Source organism: Mustelus asterias, chromosome 6, assembly GCF_964213995.1.
Source record: "Mustelus asterias chromosome 6, sMusAst1.hap1.1, whole genome shotgun sequence".
Lineage (NCBI taxonomy): Eukaryota > Metazoa > Chordata > Chondrichthyes > Carcharhiniformes > Triakidae > Mustelus > Mustelus asterias.
In genome coordinates, this window is record NC_135806.1 from 83,032,838 (window position 1) to 83,055,480 (window position 22,643).

At 44.2% G+C, this 22,643-nt stretch overlaps 1 protein-coding gene across 1 annotated transcript; it reads left to right on the top strand.

Moving 5' to 3' along the window:
* Nucleotides 1-13,690: 13,690 nt before the first annotated feature.
* On the top strand, nt 13,691-21,519 carry fem1c (fem-1 homolog c). The gene is made up of 2 exons (XM_078214634.1): nt 13,691-14,654; nt 18,890-21,519. The coding sequence occupies exons 1-2, from the start codon at nt 14,111-14,113 to the stop codon at nt 20,197-20,199; spliced, it is 1,854 nt and encodes a 617-aa protein (XP_078070760.1). The 5' UTR covers nt 13,691-14,110; the 3' UTR covers nt 20,200-21,519.
* Nucleotides 21,520-22,643: the final 1,124 nt, after the last annotated feature.

Below are 22,643 nucleotides of genomic sequence, written 5' to 3' on the forward strand. Positions count from 1 at the left end.
CATATTTTGCAACATGATTGTCTTTTTCGACTATGTTAATATCAGATCATTTCCCTGCACCCTCCAGTTTTTATTTTTGAGGATTTATGAAGGTATGTTACAAACATTACATATGGCTCCAACTGTTGATGGTGGATGTTGAATGCTAACAGGTCGGCCACCATTATACACTTCAACTGATTTTCATTTCACTTGTCTTCAATGGAAAGTAAAATCAGGAAGGTTGGTGGATGATCCATTACCACTCATTTTCCTCCAGCACCAAAAACTTAATTAGCCCCATTATTATCACATGGCTAACTGGCATTCTTTAGATCTGGGAAGTAAGAAAAGTGTTTATTAAAAATTCTTTACTTATTTTAAAGCCTCTTTGGGTATCTGTAATTGCCTTATTAAAATGCAGATTGCTGGTATGCATCTGGAGACACTCCCCTGCTGAGATCGGTAATTACCAAATGCAGATGGTCTTGCATAATCCTGGTGGCATTGATAAGGCACTGACATCCAATCATATGACCCGATTCGAGATAGTACCTTATATGCCAAGGGGCCAGGGTCAGCAAGGAGTATTAAACAACAGCCCACAAGGGCATCGCTGCTGCACCCAAGGAAGTGTGAGAGACTTGGCACAGGAAATCAGGTGGAAGAACTCATTCAGCAGACTGACCACTCCAGATTGAGATCCAGTATGTGTCTTAATAAGCATTTAATGTTGTAAAGTGGAAATTGTTTCCAAAGCACAGGAGTGATGGGTGAGCAGGAAACTATAGGTTAGGATATGGGCAGCAGAGATTTGGATGAGATGAATTTCACGGAAGGTAGGGGTTAGCCAGAAGAGCATAGTCTGGTCTGGAAGTGGCAAAAGCATGCATGAGAGTTTCATCTGCAGATTAGCTCAGACCAGTGCAGAGAGAGAAGTTATGGACGTAGGTGTAGCTGGTCTTTTGTGCCAGAAAGCACACAGAAGCACAAGTTCAGCTTATCACCAAGTAGAACAAAGAAGTTCTGAATGGTTTCATTTGGCGGCCAGGGAGGGGACTAAATTGGAGTAAGGAAATGTATTGGAGTTGATGACAATGGCTTGGGTCTTCTCAATGTTTAATTGGACAAAACTTCAGCTGGATTGAATTGGATTTTGGACAATCAGTCTGACAACATAGAGATGGTGGAAGGGTTGATATAGAGGGTAATGAATTAGAATGGGTGTCACTGTACATGTGAAGAGCCATCTGTTCAGCTGATGTTGCCGAGTGCAGTATGTAGATGAGAAATAGCTGTGCAAATGGATCTTTAGGGTCTCCAGAGCTAATGGTGTGGAGTGAGAAGAGTAGCCTTATTCAGGATCATTTGGCCTATATCTGGCGAGAGAATAATTGGATTTTGGAAGTCTGTGCATCGGTGGTTAAATGCTTAGCAGCAATCAGTGGTGCTCACACACATAAGTGGTGTTTAAGTGGGCACAATTATGTAATTAGGTATTTCTTTCGACACCAATCAAGTAAACGAACTCAAATTAACTTAGGGACAAAGTAAAAGGGGCGGCTCCCCAAAAGGAAGGGGGGAGCAGCCCGAACCAAAAACAAAGTCGAAAGGAAACTTAAAATGTCAAACCAAAAGGTGATTATCGGGGTCGATAATACACCCCAGCCCCTGCGGCGCCCAGCGGTCGCGGAAGGCGTCAACCGCGCCCGTGGACACCGCATGCTCCCTCTCCAGAGACACCTGGCCGCGAATGTATGTAATTAGGTAGCTTTTTCGGGTACCAACGTAATAAACGAACTCAAATTAACTTAGGGACAAAGTAAAAGGGGCGGCTCCCCAAAAGGAAGGGGAGAACAGCCCGAACCAAAATCAAAGTCGAAAGGAAACTTAAAACGTCAAACCAAAAGGTGATTATCGGGGTCGATAATACACCCCAGCCCCTGCGGCGCCCAGCGGTCGCGGAAGGCGTCAACCGCGCCCGTGGACACCGCATGCTCCCTCTCCAGAGACACCTGGCCGCGAATGTAGCCGCGGTAGAGGGGCAGACAGTCGGGATGGACGGTCCCGTCGATCGCCCGCTGCCTGGACCTATTGATGGCGCGTCTCGCCAGGCCCAGGAGCAGGTTCACGAGGAGGTCGGCATCCCGACCCGCCCCTCTCCGCACCAGGTCCCCGTAGATCAGGAGCGTGGGACTGAAGTGCAAACAAAACATCAGTAAAAGGTGTTTGAGGAAACCAAAAAGGGTGTGCAGCCTAAAACACAGAACGTAGACATGGTCCACGGACTCCACGAGGCCACAGAAAGGGCAGTGTAATTAGGTAGACTCCAGGCATGTCAACTGAGTTACAGCGGAACAGTCTCAGCTGCAACGGGGTAATGATCTCTGAATTATCTATTAGTCTTGCCCTTATCAACATCCCACCTCCTGAAACACTGCCACCTCTCCGCACCCCCCCCCCCCCCCCATTTCTCCAGACTTGAGTAGAAACATCATGTCTCTACACCCCCGCCCCCACTGCACATCCCAGGCTTTCCTTTACCTCTGTGAGGCCCCTGCAAGAAGCCCATGGCCCAGCAGCAGAAGGCAATCTCAAAAATAGTGCTTTTCACACTTAACAATCTCCCCGCCCCCCCCTCCCCCACCCCCTCCCCCACCCCAGTCTCCCTCAAGTCAAGCAACAAATCTCCCGAGTTAACCCGCACCCACCCCCCCCCCCCCCCCCCACCCCTGGTCAAGCTGCAAATCTTCTGAGTCAACTCTGGTCTCCTCTGACAAGGCCCCTGGTGCCCTGGAGTCTTCCCCTCAGTAGTCTAGAGTCTCCTACTTAGTAGCCTCTGACCAGATCCCTGGTACCATGGAGACTTCCCTCAGTATACTCCAACTAGGCTCCCGGTACCCTGGTATCTCCCCACTAGTAGCATGTGAGTAGGCCCCAATACTCTGGAGTCTTCCCCCAGTACGCTCCAACTGGGCTACTAGTATTGTGGCATCTTCCCCCATTGACCTGAAGTCATCCCCCCCAGTACCCTGGAGTCTTCCCCCACCCCGTGCTGTTTCAGTGTTACTCCAGTGTCCTTCGAGTCAAGCCTGGTCTCCCCTGAGTCAAAGGCAGATCACTCCCAGTCAGAGCCTGGTTTCCCCTAGTCAAAAGCTGGTCACCTCCAGTCAGAGCATGAATGCCCCCGGATTAAAAGCTGGTCACCCCCTCCCAATCAGAGCCTGGTTGTCCCTGGTAAAGGCTGATCACCCCCAGTCAGAGCTTGGGCACTCCCAAGTCAAAGGTTGGTCCTCCCAGTCAGAGCCGGTACCCCCAGGTCAGCCTCCTTAATACGTGGAGTTACTCTATGAATGCTATGCTCACCTCTGAGCTCCCCTTGGAAAGGCTCACAAAGTGCATGCCTTTTGAAGCTAGTCATGATTCTCGGCATTCAGACATCACGCCGGGGGGGGTATGATTCCAGCATATGGCCTTGATAATGAGATGTAAATATAATCAAATGAGGTTCCTGACATTGAACGTGAGAAACACGGCCCACCACTGATGGGCGGAGGGATGATTGCGACAAGCTTTCATGGTGACATAAAGTGCGACTTTGGCCTTTTCGTGGTATTTTAGGCTCTCGTTGCCAAACCCGGCCGATGTGAATGGGAGCTGAAAGTCATGGCCTCAGCTTGAACAATTGAGGAAGGTGTTGTTTTATATCCTTTCAGCTTATTGCGTGCGGACTTACAAGTTTTAATTGATCTTACTACACAATGGAATTGACAACCTATTTTATGCCTTTCAAAATAAATCTAATTACTGTCTACAATGTGTCTTGCCTACAATATTTAATTAAATGTAAAACTGTACTCTGAAATAACTAACACTTGATTCAAACTGTGACAGTATGTGTGTGGGATAAAAACAAAACTTGTATTTTGCAAAAGACAGGAAAAGGTATTTGCAGAATTAGGAATTAATGAATTCATGGAGGTTTAACATTGTTTGGGGTTAGAAAAAGAGAATGGGTGGAATTTACAAGATTTTTTTCTAAGTGTCCAGCTAACGTGAAAATGGGAGAGTTGCTGATCTGTTTTTTTGGGCGAGTTGTTACACCAAATTCTATGCACTCTGTCCTTGATTTTATCGACACAGCCACCCCGAAATTGGGGCGGGCGAGGCTTGCAGACCCTGTTGGTCTCGGGCGCAATCTTACAAGCCTCGGGCGGGCATGCTGGTAAAATTCCAGCCTCTGTCTCTGAAAAGATGGCAGGGTCAGTTTCTAGCCAGAGAGGCTGTGGGCAGGGCTTACTTCACCAGCCAGCCTGTAGAGAGAGGTATTGCACATGTGCAGATCTCTGTTTCTGCACATGCGCATTAGCAATGGCAGGGGTCTGACAGGCAGGGCGAAAGCTGTCAGGCCCCTGCTACTGCAGGCAACCTCAACCAGTAATCACCCCACCCCCACAATCACAGGGGGGCCCGCGGCCCGGAATACAGCCCCTGCCGCCCAGACCAATCATGGCCCCCCTCCATCTCCCACCAGTCGCAGGCAGAGTGGCAGCGGGCCCCCCTCCTTCCCTCCCTCGAACCCCCTATTTCCCCACCCCCTGACGCAACCACATTGGCTCTGCCCTCAGTACACCTCCAATTGGCCCCACCCCTGACACACACCCCATTGGCCCCATCCCCTGGCACACACCCCCAATGGCCCCACCCTGGCACTGCCCCCACAGGCCCCACCCCCTGGTACTGCCCGCTGAACGGTCCCAAGGTGCCCTATGGGCAATGCCCAGATGGCAGGCTGGCAGTGGCAAGGTGCCAGGGTGGCACTGCCAGTCTGGCACTCCCCAAGGGGCACCCCCACCTTGCACTCGGCCTCCCCGGGGAGGCCTTATTGGCCTCTGGTTTCACTGGTGAGGCCAACACAACTGTTCTCCATTCATGGGGAGCAGGTGTTTTTCTCACCAGAGAGAACTTCTTCCGGCGAGGCCATAAAGGCAAGTGAGCCCGCACGATTGAGCGGTAGGCTCACTAAACACATGCAAAATACTATTTAAATAAATTTAAATAAATTAATCAGCCTCTTGTCCATTTCCGGCGAGAGGCTGACTGTGTCGGAAATCCAGGTGTTGTAAAATCACGAGAGGCGCAAAAATGGGCGCCATTCCCATTAGCTGCTTTACGTCTGATTTTATTACATTTTCCCACCGCAAAATGGGCACAAAGAGGTCGTAAAATTCTGCCCAATCTCTCTATGACCTGGACTGGATTGTACATTTCTTTCTTTCATTCATTGTATTGGTAAGGTTTAGAAGTAATCAGAAAATAAGAAGCATACCTGTCAGTCTTAGAGATTTTTCAAGTGAATCACGCATGACCTTCTAATGCATCATTCCTAAAACAAATCTTTCCTGCATCAGTTTCATTTCTTTCCCTCCCACACCATTCATGATCAAATGTCATCTGCTTTATAAGAGCACTACAAAAGTACAGGCAATATGAAAGTTTCCTTTGACGTTTGGATAACTTTCACCCAGTTCTGACCTCTTCTGCTAAAGTATGGAATTTGCAGCTTGCAAACATCTGCAGAAAAAACAAAGCTGAGGGATTATATATTATAAAAATAAATACGCCATATATTGGAAGCAAGTTGGAAAAAACAGGCATGAATAAAGAATGAATATCCTTGTATTTTTTTAATTCTGGTATCTTCACACGGAATCAAATTGAGAAGGTACCTTCAAGGAGTTACCAATAGACATTGTAAAGCAACAACTCCCATCCAAGCAATGAAGCAATCAGATAACCACACTTCCAAGAAAAACCACCTTTCCATGTGCATGCTTAATTCCCTTTCTTCCAGGTTCTGATGCTGTCTTCATTCAAAATGGATCTGTATTGGTATTTATTTTCATTTGTTCATGGATGTGGGCATTGCTCACTTGGCACCATTTATTGCTCACTCTTTGAACTACAGATTGGAATACTAGCCCATTGTAAGGTTAAGTCACAGGTGTAATCAAATCAAATGTACCCCAAGAGAACCAGAAATACTTTTTTTCCCATTTTAAATGCACTTAAAATCTTGAGAGTTTCTTGTGGGCGTATGCTTCTCATCAGCCAAATGACAAAATACTGTTTATTATTGGCACAAAGGTTAATACTGCTGCCTCACAACATCAGGGACCCAGTTCAATTCCAGTCTGTGTGGGGTTTGCACGTCCTCCCCTTGTGTGTATGGGCTTCTTCCGGGTGCTCCGGTTTCCTCCCACAGTCCAAATATGTGCAGGTTAGGTGTAGGTGAGGTGAATTAGCCATGGTAAATGTGCGGGGATAGGGGGTGGGCCTGAGTAAGGTATTCTTCTGGAGAATTGGTGCAGACTCAATGGGCCAAATGGCCTCCTTCTGCATTGTAGGGATTCTATGGTTCTTTCATTGTCTGACCAAAGGTCAGTGATAAAAGCAAGCTGGACCACCTGAGCTGTACAGGAACAAAGAAAATTATCCTTCTGAATATCCATACATGAAAAAGAGACAAGGAAAATGAAAGAATATCGAAGCCCAGGAGAAGTGTGTACAGAGCCAGAAGCATACATTTCATGGAATAGCAACTGGAATTAGGTGCAGAGGGCATTTGCAAAATGCTTTAAACAAAAGGCCAACAATAAATATATAATGTGATTGACTCTCAACTGCCCTCCAAGAGCAACTAAGGATGGGCAATAAATGTTGGCCAGCCAGGGATGCCCATGTTCCACGAATGATTAAAAAAATACAAATAACCAACAAATAATTAGATCTAAAGGGATAAATCAAAATTAACAAGGTAGAGATTACTAATGTTACAGGCACTCAAATTGCATTAAATAAAAATCTGGTAACTTTCTATGCATAATAAGAAAGTAAGGAGGTGTGGATAGAGGGAAAGTTGGCCGATTGGATAAGTAACTGGCTATCTCATAGAAGACAGAGGATGGTGGTGGATGGAAAATTTTCAGACTGGAGACCAGTTACCAGCAGTGTACCACAGGGATCAGTGCTGGGTCCTCTGCTATTTGTGATTTTTATCAATGACTTGGAGGAGGGGGCTGAAGGGTGGGTCAGTAAATTTGCTGATGACACCAAGATTGGTGGAGTCGTGGATGTGGTGGAGGGCTGTTGTAGGCTGCAGAGACATTGATAGGATGCAGAGCTGGGCCGAAAAATGGCAGATGGAGTTTAACCCTGATAAGTGTGAGGTGATTCATTTTGGTAGGACAAATTTGAAGGCAGATTACAGGGTCAACGGCAGGGTTCTGAGGAATGTGGAGGAACAGAGAGATCTTGGGGTTCATATCCACAGATCTCTGAAGGTTGCCTCTCAAGTGGATAGAGCTGTGAAGAAAGCCTCTAGTGTGTGAGCGTTTATTAACAGGGGGTTTGAGTTTAAAAGCTGTGGGGTTATGCTGCAACTGTACAGGACCTTGGTGAGACCACATTTGGAATATTGTGTGCAGTTCTGGTCTCCTCACTATAAGAAGGATGTGGAAGCATTGGAAAGAGTGCAAAGGAGATTTACCAGGATGCTGCCTGGTTTGGAGAGTAGGTCTTATGAGGAAAGGTTGAGGGAGCTAGGGCTGTTCTCTTTAGAGCGGAGGAGGATGAGAGGCGACTTAATAGAGGTTTATAAGATGATGAGGGGGATAGAGTGGACGTTCAGAGACTATTTCCTCGCGTGGATGTAGCTGTTACTAGGGGGCATAACTATAAGATAAATGGTGGGAGATATAGGAGGGATGTCCAAGGTAGGTTCTTTACTCAGAGAGTGGTTAGGGTGTGGAATGGACTGCCTGCTGTGATAGTGGAGTCGGACACTTTAGGAACTTTCAAGCGGTTATTGGATAGGCACATGGAGCACACCAGAATGATAGGGAGTGGGATAGCTTGATCTTGGTTTCAGACAAAGCTCGGCACAACTTTGAGGGCCGAAGGGCCTGTACTGTACTGTTCTATGTTCTAGTAAATAGGAGTGAGGGGATTGTAAATTAATAACATATATAACTTAAGTAGATCGACATTTAAGGAAAATAATGGGATAGCTGGAGTTTGTTGCTTGCAATTCCTGTGTCATGTGGGAACTCTGTGCCCTGGATAATCAAATGTTTAGCAAGTGCTTGCAGTTATTTGAACTTAAGCTCAGAATTCCTGATTTGATGAAAGGCTGCAGTCACTGCAGGACAAAATCTCACAGAAAATGCAGAAAAAAAAACTAAAATGCTGGAAGACTAAGAAAAAATTGGCAAAGTGGTCTTACCTGAAAATAACCTCCAGAAGCACAAGTGCTGAGGAAAAATCATCAGGAAAAAAACGCCAAAGAAAAGCTTGGAAGCTGAAGAAAGATATTTTAAAATTATTGCAGCAGATGTGTGAGGCTGGTGTTTAGTGCCTTCTGAAGGCTATCTCAGTGCCCTGAAGTTCTGGCATGCTGAACCATTGGCTATCCGGGTGCCTTTTAAATATGGTGCCCAAGCATGATGGTGGGGTGTGCGATTTCTTCTCTATCCCATTGTACATATGTCGCAAATTGTGCACATTCATAATCAAGTGGGGAGTGCACAATTGCGTATAATGACCCACCCTGCTCATCAACAGGAAACACTCTGCATTCCCGCTCCCGCCATGGAACCTATGATGGGAGGGGAAAGTTCTGCTCCCTGTGTGGAACCTTATCAAAAGCCTTCTGAAAATCCAAATACACCACATCCACTGGTTCCCCCTGATCTATTCTGCGATTGATCTCCTCAAAAATCTCCACCAGGTTTGTCAAACATGATGTCCCTTTCATAATCCAAGTTGACTCTGCCCATTCTATCATTATTTCCTAAGTGTCCAGTTATCATATCTTTTAGAATAGATTCTGACATTTTCCCTACTATTGAAGTCAAGCTAACAGGTTTGCAATTTCCTGTATTCTCTCTCTCTCTACTTAGATAGTGTGGTTACATTTACTACCTTTCAATCTGCAGGAACTGTTCCCAAATCTATATAATTTTAGAAGATGATGACCAATGCATCCACTATCACTACAACCACCTCGTTCAACACTCAGGGATGTAGATCATCAGGTCCAGGGGATTCATCAACTTTCAGTCCCAAATGTGTTACAATGAGGTTCCTGATGTTAAATGCGGCCAGGAGGGTTGGGGCGGAGAGGGAATGATCACTTCGTTAATGTGAAACACAACTTAGGCCTTTTCACAATATTTTCCGCTCTCGCCATCAAACCCACTCAACGTGAATGGGAACTGAAAATCCCAGCTAAAGGGTATGATTCCCCTCAAAGTAAACGGACTTTTGGCTGTTTTCCAAATTTTCCAGACTCGCCTGCACCAATTTCCACCACGGGACCAGAACATCTCAATCAAAGTATTTGCCTAGTTTCTCTGCCATTTCCTTACTCCCTATTATAAATTCTCCTTTTTCTACCTGTATTTCACTCACATTTGTCTTTGTTAATCTTTCCCTTTTTACAAACCTATAGAAGCTTTTACAATCTGTTTTTTATATTTCTCAATAGTTTATTTTCGTAGTCTATTCCCTCTTTCTTTTCCAGTTCATGGTCCTCCTCTGCTGAATTCAAGGAAAGGTGATAACATTCCTGGAGGCAGATCCCAATCTGATCCTAGAAGCGCATGAGAACATTCCTGGATTTTGCACTCAATCTGATCCTGGAGCAGCGAGTGAGAACATTGCTACAATCATCTATTTCACATTACAGGGGTTGATCCATTGCTCGTTTAAGAAGTGCTGAATCTCTCCCACCACTGACATACATATTACATTTTCTCCGTGAAGATGTTCCATATCAGTTTAAAGATTTAGGTCCAGAGAATTTTAAAATAAGGAAGCTAAAAAGGGTTTAAGATAGTTTAAGTGAGTGAGAAAAGATCTGGCAAATGGAGTGTAATCTGGGAAAACATGAGCTTGTCCATTCTCACACTCCTTCTGTACTGCCTCGTTGCTCGCAAAACCTGACCCCTCTCCACCCACATCGCTCAGAGACAAAACTATGTTGGAATTGAGGCTCAAGCTTCAGAAGTTGGGAATGGACCCAACTCACATTTCTCAAGTCCAAGACAACAATCCAGACCATAGAATGGCATTACGAATTATGATGTGGAGATGCCGGCGTTGGACTGGGGTAAACACAGTAAGAAGTTTAACAACACCAGGTTAAAGTCCAACAGGTTTATTTGGTAGCAAAAGCCACACAAGCTTTCGAAGCTGACCCCTTCGAAACTTCGAAAGCTTGTGTGGCTTTTGCTACCAAATAAACCTGTTGGACTTTAACCTGGTGTTGTTAAACTTCTTATTACGAATTATGACACAAGTCTTCAAGTAAGTGACCCTCCACCAAAAGTTAATGAATGCCCTGTGGTAATAAGAATCAAGGAGGCAGCTGCTGAGGAGCCTCATACCACCAAGGAAACTTAGGTTTACCAACTGATTCATGTTATACAATGCATTTTCATAAATACTTTGACTTATACCATAGCACATTACAATCAAAATGGTAATTATTCACTGAACAACACAGTCTGATATTTGCTTTTCCCATCGTGCTTCTAAAAATACTGAAAACCTGGCAACAGTATTGCAATGCACTTGAGAAATTAAAGTAAAGCTTTGACTTCTGTGCAGTGTCTGACTCATGGCTCCTTTCAAAATGGAATACCTTGATTTATAATAAAATTAGATATAACTATATGAAGTCTGGTATTTGCTTTATAGCAAAACAACATGAATCAGGTCAATAAGAGTTGAATTATGTGGCATGCCACTAATTTATAAAGGAAATTTAAGAATAATGTGACAGGAAAGCATAACTGAAGACAAGACAGACTCAATAATAAATCAGAGCCTCAATCAGGGATTTAGCAGATTTGGTTTTCTTACTCCTTTTCCAAATGACACAAAAGTCTGAGGTCAAGTACCAACCGACTCACGAACAGCTTCTTCCCTGCTGCCGGCAGACTTCTGAATGGACCTACTTCGCACAAAGTTGATCTTTCTCTACGCCTTCGCTCTGACTGTAACACTACATTCTGCACTCTCTCCTTTCCTTCTCTATGAACAGTATGCCTTGTCTGTATAGCTTGCAAGGAACAATACTTTTCAGTGCATACTAATACATGTGATAATAATAAATCAAATCAAACAAGTGAATGTACAATTCTGGGACACAGAATTTGAAATCTGGAACATTAAAGGTGGCTGAAAAGGCACAAGCTTGTACATGAACCTGCTTCCACCATGTTGAAAGCTGGTGCAGATCATAGCAGAGTTAATTTTGAGCTTTCAAGCAATTATCTGGAGGCCAGGTGCAAGAAAATATGCCCATGTATTCAGGGTTTGATATTCAAGGCTTGATTCCACACTGCTCTAATACTGGCCTCTTGCACATCCTTGATTTTCTTCACTCCCAAATTGGCAGAGATATGTGCTTTCAATCTTCTTGGCCATAAGCTCTAGAATTCCCTCTGTAATCCATTTTACCTCTCTGTCATTCTTTAAGGCACTCCTTAAAACCTACTTTGACCAAGCATTTTGTCATCTGTTTTTATATCTTCTTAGGAGTCTGTGTCAAATTGTGTTTGATAGCATCCCTCAAGCACCTTGGGATTACTATGTCACTATGTTATGTGTTGTGTAAATTCAAATTACTGTTGTAGATACCAACCAGAATTTATGAGAACACAATTGCTATTTTAACCTTACCCCTCCGTTAAGGGAAAATCAGCACTCAGTAGGATCCTGATGAAAGTCCTGAAATTTTAATTCCGTTTCTCATGCCACAGGTTTTCTGATCTTAATATTTCCAGCATTTCTTGTGTTTATTTCAGATTTCAGAATCTGTACTATTTTGCTTTTATTTTAACAAGATATAGTATGTTCAGCAAGTAGGGTTGCCACCTGTGATTAAATATATTACTGGGGATTTCATCATGTGACTTGCCATTCGTCGGCCAACACATCCATCCTTGTGACACTGTCTTCCAATGCCTAATGGAAAGCAAAACGACTAATTACCCAATTCAATATTGTTTGACTATCAGCCTTTTCTCCCCACATTTTCAATATGTATAGATCTGGTAAAGAAAAGTTTTAAAGTTTATTTATTAGTGTCACAAGTAGACTTACATTAACACTGCAATGAAGTTACTGTGAAAATCCCCAAGTTACCACACTCCGGCGCCTGTTCGGGTACACTGAGGGAGAATTCAGCATGGCCAATGCACCTAACCAACTGTGGGAGGAAACCGGAGCACCCACGCAGACATGGAGAATATGAAGACTCCGCACAGACAGTGACCCAAGCCAGGGATCGAACCCAGGTCTCCCAGGCACAGTGAGGCAGCAGTGGCAACCACTGTGCCACCGTGCTGCTCAGTGTTCAAAGAATGTGATAAAAAGCATTTTTTTTAAATGTCCCAATGATTTTTCTCCAGGGTTGCACACAGCAGTGCCCAAGAGATTGATCTTCAATTCCTGGAGACACCAGCCCAGGCCCATCCTGGAAGTTTGGCAACCCTGTCAGGAAGTTGGACACTTGTGCTGTTCATGAAAAGTGTCTATTTTTTGCTGTCTATTTAGTCAAAACCTGTACTTGCCAGTTTGACAGTCATCTAGTGACCATCCTTCTTGGAATCAGGGCAGGGGGTGGAACGATGAAGACTAGCAGATTCCTGGGGGCTAGGTGGCTTCAAGATAATGTACAATGCAATGGAACCGCAAAACTAAGTGAATCCTCTTTGGTACTTGCAGGACACAACGTAGTGATGTTGTCACTGGATTAGTATTCCAGAGATCCAGGGCAATGCTCTGAGGAACTGGGTTCAAATTCTACAATGACACACGGTTAAATTTGGATTCAACAATTAAAAGTCCAATTGTAAAATCCCAGACAGTTCATTAATGTACTTTAGGAAAGCACATCTGTCGTCATTAACTGATCTGTGTGACTCCAGATCCGCAGCAATGCGATTGACTCTTAAAATGTCCTTAAATGGGCATTTACGAATTGGGGGCAAATGCTATGAATGAAGAGAAAACGATGATTATCCCTATGGGGAAATCATTCCAAGTTGCGTAAATAGTAACTCTACATACGTAGGTGGATCTCAGCAGCTGGGAGACCCCTAAAGATGATGGCGAGTTTTTACGTGCACCGTGAAGCCAGTCCATGAAAACGGAGAGTTCTTGAGTTGAAAGTGCAATCACTACTTGAATGCGGGCTGGGGCGAAAGCAGCATGAGTCAGCAGTTGGAAAGAAAACTGGAACGAGAGAAAGTTTTTTTTAAATTAAGACTCAACTGATATATTTTTCTACCGAGACAGCACGCTAGATGGTGCTCCACGTCGCCATGTGCCTGTGGCGCTTCTTTGCCAAGAGGAACATTTTGTTGCAAGTTGCAAAGCTCTCTCTGCCCAGCTGACCTCTCCCCGGAGAGTCCCCGCCCCTAAACGCCTGCCGCTTTCCTATTGGCTGTCTGACACCATAGAAACCGGATCTGTGGCTCCGTCATAATGGGCAGCGTTCTCTCTCCAGCTCAGACTGCGCCGCCGCCGCCGCCCGGCCCGCCCGCTGGTGCTGCTGTCCAATTGAGGCGAAACTTGAGCAGCTTCCGCTCATAAAAGTTAGTCTCGGCGTTCTCTCTCTCTCAGCTGCTCGGGTCGGCGTCGAACTGTTGACGGGAGGAAAAGTGAAAAAAAAAACGATCAAAAGCTGTCCCGTTTGGCAGAAAAGTCAAGTCACATTCTGACAGTGGAGAGATTTCGATTTCACACAACACAAAAAAAATAAAACTAACCAGGAGGAGGAGGAGGAGGAGGAGGCGGCGGGGTGGGGAAAAGGCCAAGGACAGAATAAAGAGAGAGTCCGAAAAGTTCCCTGACAAGAAGGAGAAAACGCGAGGGGACAGAGCTTAAGAGGAGAGTTGCGGCGGCCGGTCGGAGGGAGTGAGTGACTGAGGGCGGGGAGGTGGCGGTTGGAGCTCGAGCAGCGGCCGGCGGCGCGAGGGCAGAGCGCGAGCCCCCGGAGAGCAGGGCGCAGGCGCACCAGGGCCCGAGGCCAGGCCGAGTTTTCAGCTGCCGCCTCGCCATGGACTTCAAGACGGCGGTCTTCAACGCGGCCCGCGACGGCAAACTGCGGCTGCTGCAGAAGCTGCTGATCGCCAAGAGCCCGGACGAAGTGTCGCAGCTGGCGGCCGAGAAGACCAACGGCGCCACGGCACTGCTGATGGCGGCCCGTTACGGCCACCTGGACGTGGTGGTCTACCTGCTGGAGCAGTGCGGCGCCGACGTGGAGCTGGGCGGCTCGGTCAGCTTCGACGGGGAAACCATCGAGGGGGCGCCGCCGCTCTGGGCCGCCTCGGCCGCCGGCCACCTCACCGTGGTGCGCTCGCTGCTCGAGCACGGCGCCTCGGTCAACAACACCACGCTGACCAACTCGACCCCTCTGAGGGCCGCCTGCTTCGACGGTCACCTGGACATCGTCAGGTACCTGATAGAAAACAGCGCCGACATGGAGGTGGCCAACAGGCACGGCCATACCTGCCTCATGATCTCCTGCTACAAGGGCCACCGGGAGATAGCCAAATATCTTCTGGAGAAAGGGGCCGATGTCAACAGGAAGAGCGTGAAAGGTAATGAATCCGGGAAGATTCTCTCTGCCCTATTTCTTTACGCTGCACTTTCTCTTCCCGCTCTCTCTCTCCCCTCTTCCCCCGCCAACCCCCGGCACTCTTCACTCCTCCTCCCCCCAACCCCCGGCACTCTTCACTCCTCCTCCCCCTGGCACTCTTCACTCCACTCTCTCTCTCTCTTCCCCCCGCCCCCCCCCCCTTCTCTTCACCCCCAGCCCAACTGAAGAAAGGTTGAATATGTTGGGCCTATACCCATGAGTTGAGAAGAAATCATAGAAACCCTACAGTGCAGAAGGAGGCCATTCGGCCCATCAAGACTGAGAGCTGGTAAGATGTAAGATCCTGTATCAACTTAATAGGGCAAATATCATGAGGATGTTTCCTCTTGTGGGGAAATCTAGACCTAGTTGAAGAATAATAGGTCTTCCTTTTAATCAGAAATGAGAAGAACTTTTTATCCCCTGAAGAACGTTGGTATCTGGAATTCTCCTCCCTGAAATCCATGGAGACTGAGTCATTGAATTTATTCAAAACTGAGTTAAACTCATTTTTGTTAGATGAGGGAGTCGAGGATCGTGAGGGTTAGATAAGAATGTGGAGTATGGGCCACAACCTGATCGGCCATGATAGTGAATGGCAGAACAGGCTTGAAGGACCAAGTGTCCGACTCTTATGTCCTGTGTTCCTAGGTGTATAAGAGCAAGGAATAGAATTTGATGTTCATGTTGATAATGTGAAAGGAATTAAAGTGGTACAAGGCTCATGTTGAGTGTGACCACTGGTTTAGTCCCTCCAAGCATCATCCAGTTGGATGGATCTGTATGCACAATCACCTGTAATGGCTTCTCATCTCACTCGCGCATCATTACCTCTCGGAAGGGTCTAATCTTGGATCTCTCCTATTTCTCCCCTTGATGCAGCATTGTGTTACACACGTGAGAGAGATAAACTGTCTGTTTGTCAGCAGAGGTGTTTTAATTTTTGAAGTAGTCTGTGGTATATTTCTCCAAACACTTGATTTATGATAATTTTAAGGTGACTTACAGCAAATTCCCTTTGGGGTTAAATTAGAAGTATTGTTTATTTGTGCATTCAAACCGGGGGGATGGTTGTCTCAACTATATATGCATACACAAGTAGGAAATAGGAAAGAAGAAAAGTGTTAAGTAGAAATGACTTGAAACAAAATAGAGATATTAATTCATGTGAATGTCAAGTCCAGTGAAGGTTCCTTCATGTAGGAGTTACACTTCTGGTGGGTTCAGCTAACTGACAGTAGGTGTTACTGAGTTCCTTCAAAGTTGGTGATGATGAGATTGGGATACAGAGCCTTGGTCTCTACAGGCAATGGGAGAAATCTTCCAGAGAACCAGGCTTTGAGGGGGTTTAGACTTGAGGTTGTCAGCTTGGAGTCCTGCTTTGGTGTTGAGCTGGATGTGAACAGCAGACTGCCCTAGGAGTCCAGCAATGTAACATTAACACTTGCCAGAGGAAGTTAGGTCATGTGGTGTTGCCCATTGATGAGCCAGTTTGGCAAACAGTTTCTATGTCTCTGGTCAAAATCCATGGTCCACTTTGAAATTGATGGTGGCTGTTGACAGATGAAGTTTCAATGGCTCTCTCTGTTTTAGTCCAGGCGAGGGGGGGCAGCCTGTCTGCTGCTCACTTGTTTCATTGGGTGTAATGGATTCACACAATGGGCCCTCACAATGTTGAGGGTTGAGCTTTGTCCTGCAATTACTTTTGGAAGTTTCCTGAACTCTAGCCAACTTTCAAATTGTGACCTGTATGAGCCTTGTATTTGGTCCAGCAAATCCATTTTCAAATAAGCAGAAAGTAATGTATGACAGTTTATGACCTCTTTTGTGTCTTCTGGACGTAGCAGTCATCAGAAAAAAGATGCCAGTTTCCAGATAAATGCTCATGAAAGCCAGCTCTCGCCAAGCAATACCTCAAGTTTGATTATTAGACTGCTTCTCTGACAGCACGTGTTGGATGAGCAGAAATTTGCTCCAGTTATATTTTGAAAATAGTGAAGCCATTGATTTCAATCCTCGCTACAACCTTGATGTTCTCTATGACTCTAAGATGAGATTCAGATCGCATCGCTCTCTCTTACTGCCCCCCCCCCCCCCCCTTTATCTACTGAAAGTGTTATTCGTGCCTGAGCTGCTTCTGAATTTGGCACTCCTGATGCATTCTGCCCACCCTCCCCCCCCCGTCTACCATCTAAATTTGAGGTAAAATAAAGCTGTTCTGACTAACTTGCATCTGGTCTCGTTCATTTTATCATACTTGTATCCCTTAATGTCGACTAGTTCCCAGTTAAGCAAGGCTGCAATTTTTAAAAAAAAATTAATTCCCTTCATGATCTCACTCCTCCCTAACTCTGTACTCTCCACCTTACAATCCTCTGAAATAATTTGTGCTTTTTTAGTTCTGGACTCTTTGAATGCCTCCAGTTTTAATCGTTCCACCGTTGGTGACAGTGCTTTCAGCTGTCTAGGCCCTAAGCTCTAGATTTCCATTCCTAACTCTCCTTTAAGACATTCCTTAAATGTATCTCTTGATCAAGATTTTGATCATTTGACCTAGTATCTCATTAAGTTGCTTTGTCACATTTTGCTTTGTAATGCCTGTGTTTATTATATTAAATGTGCTATATAAATGACAATATTATGGTCATGAGGACCTTAGTAAAAACAAAAAAGTACAGCGCAGGAACAGGCTCTTCGGCTCTCCAAGCCTGTGTTGATCATGATGCCCTAACTTTAAAAAACCTTCTGCCCTTAGTCCGTATCCCTCTATTCCTCCCTATTCATGTACCCATCCAGATGCCTCTTAAATGTTGCTGATGTGTCTGCTTCCACCATATCCTCTGGCAAAGCGTTCCAGGCACCCACCACTCTCTGCATGAAAAACTTCCCCGCTCATCTCCCTTAAACTTTCCTCCTCCTCATCTTGAACCTGTGCCCTTTTGTAATTGACACTTCCACCCAGGGAAAAGGCCTCTGACTGTCCACCCTGTCTATGCCCCTCATAATTTTGTAGACTTCTATCAGGTCTCCCCTCAACCTCCATCTTTCCAGTGAAAACAATCTTAGTTTATTCAACCTCTCCTCATAGTCAACACCCTCGCGACCAGGTAACATGCTGGTGAACCTTCTTTGCACTCTCTCCAAAGCTTCCACATCCTTCTGATAGTGTGGTGACCAGAACTGCACGCAATACTCCAAATGCGGCCTAACCAAAGTTTCATATAGCTGCGACATGATTTCCCAACTCTTGTACTCAGTGCCCCGGCTGATGAAGGCAAACATGCCATATGCTTTCTTAATCACATTGGCCACTTGTGTTGTCACTTTTAGGGAACTGTGGACCTGCATGCCCAGATCTCTCTGTTAATGTTCCTAAGGGTTCTGCCATTTACAGTATAATTCATACCTTAATTAGATCCTCTAATATGCATCACCTCGCATTTGTCCAGATTAAACTCCATCTGCCACTTCTGTGCCCAAGTCTCCAATCTATCTATATCCTGTTGCATCTTCTGACAATCCTTTGCATAATCAGCAACTCTGCCAATCTTTGTCATTCGTAAACTTACTAATCAGACCACCCACATTTTCCTCCAGATCATTTATATATACTACAAACAAAAGGTCCCAGCACTGATCCCTGCGGAACATCACTAGCTACAGATCTCCATTCTGAAAAACACCCTTTCACCACTACTTTCTGTCTTCTATAACCAGGCCAGTTCTGTATCCATCTAGCCAGCCCACCTCGAATCCCATGTGATTTTAGTTTCTGTACCAGTCTGCCATGTGGGACTTTGTCAAATGCCTTGCTAAGTCCATATAAACTACAGCCACAGCCCTTCCCTCATCAATTTTCTTTGTCACCTCTTCAAAAAACTTATATTGGAGGAACTAATTATGGTATGAATTATACCTCTTCAAAAAACTTATAAAATTATGGTCGCTAAGCCCAAAATGTTCCCCTACTGAAACATCAATCACCTAGCCTGGCTGATTCCCCAATACCAAGTCTAGAATGGCTCCCTCCATAGCTGGATTGTCAACTGACAATTCCTTCCTCGTGTGTATTAGTTGAACACATTTTGGAGTTTTAAAAGTTGATTCTATCTATAATTTCAAATAAAAATTGTAAACATTGAAATTTATATGAAAATGTTTGCTGTTAATTTTAATTGCTTTTCTCCTTTTTTATAGGAAACACAGCTTTGCATGATTGTGCTGAGTCTGGGAGCCTGGAGATTATGAAGATGTTGCTCAAATATGGCGCCAAAATGGAGAAAGATGGTTATGGAATGACCCCACTGCTTTCAGCCAGTGTAACTGGTCACACCAACATTGTGGACTTCTTGACTCAGCACCCACAAACAAGCAAAATTGAGCGTATTGATGCCCTCGAGTTGCTAGGAGCCACATTTGTGGACAAGAAGAGAGACTTGTTGGGAGCTATGAAATACTGGAAGAAAGCAATGGACATGCGATACAGTGATGAGGCTAATGTCCTCACTAAATCAGAGCCCCAGGAGTTGATAATGGCTTATGATTATGCCAAAGAAGTAACCTCTGGAGAGGAACTGGAAGCCTTGATTGCTGATCCCGATGAGATGAGGATGCAGGCACTTTTGATCAGAGAGAGAATACTAGGTCCTTCACATCCTGATACCTCTTACTATATAAGATACAGAGGTGCAGTCTATGCTGATTCTGGCAATTTTGAAAGGTGCATCAATTTATGGAAATATGCATTGGACATGCAGCAGAACAATCTGGACCCACTGAGTCCAATGACAGCAAGTAGCTTGCTGTCTTTTGCTGAACTTTTTTCTTTTATGCTGCAAGATCGGACAAAAGGTGTCTTAGGAACTTCTGTGTCCTTCAATGATTTGATTGGAATATTGAGCAAAAGTGTCTTTGAAATAGACAGAGCCATGAAGCAGTTACAGACTCCACCTGACTTGATACAGCTGAGCAAAGCTCTCTCAATAATCCTGCATCTCATCTGTCTGTTAGAGAAAGTGAAATGTAGCTCTGAGCAAGAATATCTGAAGCGGCAAACTATCTATAAATTTTTAAAACTGAACTCCAGAGGAAAAACTGGGTTTTCCCCGCTTCATCTCGCAGTTGATAAAGACACTACTTCTGTAGGTCGCTATCCAGTTTGCAAATTTCCATCTTTGCAAGTCACTGCAATGTTGCTGGAGTGTGGAGCAGATTTCAATGCAAGAGATTTTGAAGACAACAGCCCATTGCACATCGCAGCACGTAACAATCATCCCGAGATCATGAATCTTCTCATTAAGGCGGGTGCACATTTTGACACCACAAACTCTCATAAACAGACTGCCTGCGATTTACTAGATGAGAAGGAAATGGGGAAAAACTTAATCCAGCCCATCAACCATACAACTTTGCAGTGTCTTGCTGCCTCTGCCATAGTAAAGCACCGATTAGTTTACAAAGGACAGATCCCAGAAAAACTGGAGGCTTTCATTTTGCTCCATAGATGAAATGAAAAATTTTGGGGTTAGTTTCTAGAATGCCTGTAAATATGGGAAGAAATTGGTCGCGTGCTCTAGTTTTCATCTGTACACTAAGAGATGTTGAATGGATTCAGCAGCTGTTAGTGAATTTTGATGATTGCATGTTTTGTTTTGCCCTCTTGATCACCATGCATCCCAATTCATGCACAATGGTAATGCATGTGTATATAGTATATTGTATCTGTTTATCAGTATTTTAGCGGAAGTCTGCTCTATGCTGCTTTGCTTTTGGTTAAACTTGGGATTGTTTATAATAATTTGGAGTCCTAGCAACACCTCTGCCAAACTTTATTTTGTTTTATATATTTACAAGCAATTGAATAACAGGTTCAAGTGGACTTTTTTAAATTTCCTTTTGTCCTGATTAGTGTAAATGCAATATTCACACTGGAGCAGAGGGAAACCTGGCATTCTATTTCTTTAATTCTGGACACTGTCAAAGCTGGCTTTAATGTCAATACCTTAAGTGCTTTTAAGTCTCCAGTGCAGTTGCTTGAAGAAAAAACTGCTCTATGTTGACACATCACTATGCAGATACTGGAAATTGATTAGAGCATTGGGCATCTTTCTCATGCTTTTTGTGGAGTGCTCATTATTTAAAAAGCTTTGCGTTTTTCATAAGGTATTCTGACCACTTTATTGATGAAAGCACCTATGGGCTTTTTTGTATATAAATAGGGCTATACCCTTGAGGTTGCTGCATTTGACTCCTTTTTACTGTCTGTTATGGAGTATTGAGAAACAGAGTTAATGCATCGTAAAATGGAGATTTCAAATCCTTTTTTAATAGCTTTGTACAGAAAACTGGAGAGATTTCCTTTTGAAGAACAGCCTGCCACCTACAAGGTGTTTATAATTACCAGCTATTGCATCAAAGTAATTGATATCTGAAAGAACATTCACATTACTCTTGTAACATGGAGGGTGACATTTGAGGGTTTGGTTGGATTCAGGTAAATATTGTAATTCTGCACTTTACTGATACAGATGAGGATTATTATGGCACATTGGCCATGTAATGTCTTAAATGAAGCATTCACAATAAAATGCAAAAAAACTGCACTTGCCTATGCCAGTGTGAAATTGCTGTGTTGTTAACTGATGAGAGTAAATATTTCTATTCTGTAAAGGAATTGCTGTTTACTTGCAGTTCATTTCACATCCATAACATAGCTTCCATGAGAGAACGTGGCTAGAATTCATCATTATTTATTCACCTGAAAAAACTTTTCAGTCTTTTTTTCCCTTTGTTGAATTGAATAAAAGTAAAAGCATTACTTTATGGACTCCTAAGCCAAGCTTTTCTTACATATGGAAGTCTACCGCTCGGTCTAGTTATCTGATGCAAGTGTTTTGTGATATATCTGTGAATAGGTAAATCTGCATTTGATTTCTGTCCCACTAAATTTTGCATTTCCTACTTTATTTTAAAGTACACTTCAGAGTCATTTTTAAGCTTCCTTGATCTCTGTGAGGACAACCCAGACATTTCATTTCCTCAAATGCCACAAAATGCAGTGAAGACAATACTGGAGTAAAATTCACAAATTGAAGCTGACCAGTGAGTCAGTTTCTTTGTGGAGGGACTGGGGGTGATAAGGATAAATACTATGATGAAAGCTGCATCATAATAAAATAATTTTTACAGTAGCATGTAGACTGTGGGTGGAGGTACATAACTCATTGTATTTTAAAGTTTATTGGCTCACTGCACAAACTGATTTGGTTGGGCGTGTCTGCTTAACTACTTCTATCATGGTCACAAACCCCTGTCAATCTAATAATAGGGTCTTCAGTTACATGTTTTTTTCCTCTAGGTACATGACTGACTGACATTAGGATTGGCCTCAACTTAATTACTCATTGAACCGCTGGAACCGGATGTAGATAATAGTGAAAACAAAATTGGACTTATCTGATGCCTTCAGAATAGAATAGTGTATCATCATTGTCAAGGCAATGGCTACTTGGGTGAGGTGCTAGGGTGTGTCTAGCACCCACTGAAATGTCATGCCCTATTAGGGTTTCCTTTTTTTTTTAGGAAGGAAGAACATTCAGCTAAATGGATTAATTGGACCCTGGTCCAAAAGTGTTGGATTTGTACTGAGTAAAATTTCGCATGTGGACGTTGGTTGACCTCTTTAATGCCAGGTCCAGAAGGTCAATGTTCATGTTTGAGCCTCAGCTAGATATTCTGGGGGTAATGTCACAGCAGTGATTCTTTCCTCACCTGGTATCCATATTCACACTTTCAAGAGAAACTCTTAACATATTTCCCTCTCCAGCCCCAATGCTGATGTGACTGGTGCTACGACATGTGAAATGCATTCAGGAACACTTTTTATATAGCATCCTTTATGATCTCAGAATTTCTGTGTTTTACAGCCAAATGATTTTGTTTTCATTTTGAA

What these genes read in the sequence shown, in the direction of transcription:
- fem1c (XM_078214634.1), top strand. Translation starts at nt 14,111, where the DNA reads ATGGACTTCAAGACGGCGGTCTTCAACGCGGCCCGCGACGGCAAACTG. An exon ending in CAACAGGAAGAGCGTGAAAG is followed by an intron (nt 14,655 to 18,889) that starts GTAATGAATCCG and finishes CCTTTTTTATAG; the next exon opens with GAAACACAGCTTTGCATGAT.